Source organism: Zingiber officinale, chromosome 8A, assembly GCF_018446385.1.
Source record: "Zingiber officinale cultivar Zhangliang chromosome 8A, Zo_v1.1, whole genome shotgun sequence".
NCBI lineage: Eukaryota > Viridiplantae > Streptophyta > Magnoliopsida > Zingiberales > Zingiberaceae > Zingiber > Zingiber officinale.
This window is the reverse complement of record NC_056000.1, coordinates 60257801-60262044: the sequence shown is the minus strand read 5'-3', so window position 1 is coordinate 60262044 and position 4244 is coordinate 60257801. Positions and strand designations below refer to the sequence as shown.

At 36.0% G+C, this 4244-nt stretch overlaps 1 protein-coding gene across 1 annotated transcript; it reads left to right on the top strand.

Annotated features, from left to right (window-relative positions):
* LOC122010881 (beta-glucosidase 26-like) lies at nt 1-2739 on the top strand. The gene is made up of 11 exons (XM_042567350.1): nt 1-229; nt 350-408; nt 665-740; nt 833-904; nt 984-1071; nt 1165-1408; nt 1503-1618; nt 1764-1981; nt 2071-2102; nt 2288-2390; nt 2462-2739. The coding sequence occupies exons 1-11, from the start codon at nt 1-3 to the stop codon at nt 2737-2739; spliced, it is 1515 nt and encodes a 504-aa protein (XP_042423284.1).
* The last annotated feature ends 1505 nt before the right edge of the window (nt 2740-4244 follow it).

The window sequence follows — 4244 nt, the reverse complement described above, 5'->3', positions numbered from 1 at the left end:
ATGGATTTCCAGATATCGCAATCACTCTTCTGCTTTTCTTCCTTCGTCTTCTTCCTTTTACTCTCTTTTGAGCCATGTCAGGCCTCTAATGCCGTCCATGGTCTCAGCCGCGAAGCCTTCCCGGAGGGATTTGTGTTTGGGACAGCAGCATCTGCTTATCAAGTGGAAGGGATGGCGCTCAAAGGAGGAAGAGGACCCAGCATTTGGGACGCCTTCGTTAGAATCCCAAGTAATTTTTTATCGTGATGTTGTTATTGTTTCTATGCTTCATATCCTCTTCAGATTTGTGTGGGTTAATGTTGAGGTGTTGCGTAATGTTTAAAGAGGGGTTTTTCTTGGATGAATGCAGATACAATCGCCGGCAACGCTACTGCTGATGTTACAGTTGATGAGTACCATCATTATAAGGTTATCCTTTCTCTACCATTTTGTTCTTTTTCTCTCTTTTTTTTTTTCTGTCAATTGTAATTACGAGAACAAAATAGTAACTGATTTAGTGCAGGTCCAATATTAAAACAGCATCAAACCATAAATCTGATTTGATTACATTGTAAGATATATGCATTTTTATTACATTGACATCATGAAGGAATTCAATTTGTAAGATATATGCATTTTAAAGTTGTTTTTTTTCTCTTCAATTTATGACCAAATGATCATGCAGGAAGATGTTGATATCATGAAAGATTTCAATTTTGATGCGTATCGATTCTCAATTTCTTGGAGTAGAATATTTCCAAGTAATGAATATCTCTATGTGTTTTTTTATTTTCTTATATTCAGTATGAAATTTCAATTTAAATACATTTTTTATATAAAATTTCACATCTAGATGGAACGGGTAAAGTCAATTGGGAAGGTGTAGATTATTACGATAGACTAATTGATTATTTGATACAACAAGGTATGTTAAATTTTCAATTTAGCAATGAGCAATATATTTCTCAAATATATATGTTTTAAAATTTTTTTGTTTGAAATAGGCATTACTCCATATGCAAATCTTTATCACTACGATCTTCCTTTGGCTCTTAATGAGGAGTACTTGGGTTGGTTAAGCCCGAAAATAGTGTAAGTTTTAAAGGTTATGAACCATGTTTTTTATATTCATTAGAATTTGAACCTATTTGATAATTTTGTTATATTATTTGATATGTGTTTTAGGGATGCATTTGCGGACTATGCCGATTTTTGTTTTGAGAGATTTGGTGATAGAGTCAAGAATTGGTTCACCTTTAATGAGCCTAGGTGTATAGCGGCTCTTGGGTATGATGATGGTCTTCATGCCCCAGGAAGATGTACTGGTTGTCAAGCTGGGGGAAACTCGACCATTGAGCCTTATATTGCGGCACATAATCTTATTCTATCTCATGCGGCTGCAGTGAAAAGATATCGTGAAAAATATCAAGTAAGTTGTACTTTGTTCATTGAGTTATATTTGATGAATTGAATGAAATATAATTCTTTATCTAAGATGTGTTTCTTGTATATACTCAATTCAGAAAGAACAAAAAGGCATGATTGGAATCCTTTTGGATTTTGTATGGTATGAACCTTATACTTACTCAGTGCAAGACAAAGCCGCAGCTCAAAGAGCTAGGGATTTCCACATTGGATGGTGAGACCTTGTTTTAGTTTATTTAATTTTTTAAATTTTAAATTTAACTTTTTTTTTTAAACGTTTTTCATGTTAGATCGAGACATCAAATTTCAATTGTAGTAAAGGATGATTTATTCATTCAATAGTTGTTGCTTCTTTGTAGGTTCCTTCACCCTCTAACATATGGACACTATCCAGAATCAATGCAAGTCATTGTCAAAGAAAGACTCCCTAAATTCACTAAAGAACAAGCGAAAATGGTGAAAGGTTCATACGATTATGTGGGGGTCAATCAATATACATCTTACTATATGAAGGATGCCGGAGTGGCTGATACGAAACCTGTTAGCTATCAAGCTGACTGGCATGTCGACTTCAAATGTTAGATTTTCTTGAACTTTTTCGAAAATGACTCAATCAATGATACTTTATGTTATACTAATATTATATATGTTTTGATTATCTTTTAGACGACCGAGATGGTGTGCCTATTGGTCCCCTGGTAAATTTATTATTATTTTTTTTCAAAGAAAGTCATTTCTTCATTTTTTTATGATACTCAACTAGAACTTACTACAAAAGAGTAGCATTTCACGGATATTGTTATGCAGATTTGTCTTTTGGTGATAAGATATGTGCATTCTAGTATGATCGATCAAATAACATTGAATCTAACTGTTTGTTTAGGCTAATTCATATTGGCTCTACATAGTTCCATGGGGACTCTACAAAGCCGTGACCTATGTAAAGGAAACTTATCGTAATCCCGTCATCATTGTAGCCGAGAATGGTAAACCTTATTCGATTTGTTTTCTAAAATATCCAAATATTCATCCATCTTAACGAAGTTGTTCATCACAGGAATGGATCAACCAAGAAATGCCACTCTTCCAGAAGTCTTGCAAGATACAACGAGAGTTAACTACTTCAAGAGCTACATTACTAACTTAAAGAGGGCTATGGATGATGGCGCTACTGTGATAGGATATTTTGCATGGTCTCTTCTCGACAACTTTGAATGGAGGTTGGGCTACACAGCGAGATTTGGTATAGTATATGTAGATTTCAAGAATGAGAAGCGGTTCCCTAAGAATTCAGCTTATTGGTTCAAAAAAATTCTACAAAGGAAGTCAAATTGAGTGATCGAGTTCGATTTAGATCAAGTTGTTTGGAGTTTTCTTGTTAGGGTTTGTTTAATAAAAGCACAAATTAAGTGAAATCTTTGAGTACAAATTAATTCAATTGTTGTTCTTTTGCAATCTTTGGACTATAAAGGGGAGCCTTGACGCAACAGTAAAGTTGTTGATGTGACCAAAATGTCACAAGTTCGAATCCAAGAAATAACCTTTTGCAAAAAGCAGAGTAAGGCTGCGTACAATGGATCCTTCCCCGGGACCTCATAGTGTCGGAGTTTTGTGCACCGGGATGCCCTTTGTTTGCAATCTTTGTACTATCCTATCCAGTAAACATCGAAGAGCACCGAGTAAGGCAAGCTATTGGATGAGCATCGAGTCAGGCAAACCGTTCGATGAGCATCGAATGCGAGCGATTATCTAGCCGGCATTGGTGATCCCCTCCATTTAATATCCTTTGAAGTAAACTCGTGCTAAAATTATGTGCAAACCAAATCAAATGATAATTTCAACTGAATTGTACAAATCAAAAAATGGCTACAAAATTTTAAATTTTTTAAAAATACATATCAAAATATTATGATATGAAAATTTTATATAGGAAATCGTTTTTTATTTTTATTTTTTTAAAAAAATTGTTTGTAAAAAAATGGAACCCTCAAACTCTAACTTTAAATATCATGGCGCCTTTCTTCCACCGGCTCAATCCTCTCCCTAATTGAGAGATCGAGAGAAAGAGGAATCGGTCCATTGTGGAGAAGGAGAACATCGCCTTGTGCCATTCTCGAGCTGCAGCCAAGGGAGCTGCTTCCACCGTCGGCGCCCCTTCCCTAGCCGGCCTTCACATGGGACATGGCAAAAGGAGAAGCGCTCTTGCTGGATTCCGATTCCTCTCCAGTACGACCTGGCTAACCCGCCTCCGATCACTCCGCCCCTCATTCCAATGGCAAAGCAAAGATCGGAAAGAAGGCAAAGCTCCATCGGACGGCTTTCTCTAATGACATTACTCTGCCCATATGTGTAAAGTGTACATCCTACACTTTGGATATATGGGAGTATCTGAGATCTATAGAAGTTTGTGGTTCAATGTTACTTTCTTATTGGATCAACATCATGGCTTCATCTGGTTGATTTTTAGGAGGTTTTTTTTTTTTTGCACTTACTAAAGAAATAATGAAAATCACTCACTGAATTATCAGCTACAAAAATGGTATAAACAAATATATTGTTCACTTTTTGGAACATAGCTATTCTACATTTGTACGCTGTCAATAAGTCCATAATATTCCTTCGAACTACAATCACAATATCAATTCTAGAAATAAAATTAAGAAAAGGATGGATCTAACCTTCACATGGGACATGGCAAAAGGCGAAGCGTTTGCCCCCAACGATCATGCTATCTTATTCCAAGACTAATACGGAGGAGATAAATTACGGTGACTCAGGAGACAAGTAAATAAGGGGGTATTACATGAGGTGCAGGGATTTCTATCCCGCCAATCCCTAGA

Coding starts and splice junctions, on each gene's coding strand:
- LOC122010881 (XM_042567350.1), top strand. CDS start 1: ATGGATTTCCAGATATCGCAATCACTCTTCTGCTTTTCTTCCTTCGTC. Junction 741..832: donor TTGGAGTAGAATATTTCCAA/GTAATGAATATC, acceptor TTTCACATCTAG/ATGGAACGGGTAAAGTCAAT. Junction 1,072..1,164: donor TGGTTAAGCCCGAAAATAGT/GTAAGTTTTAAA, acceptor TATGTGTTTTAG/GGATGCATTTGCGGACTATG.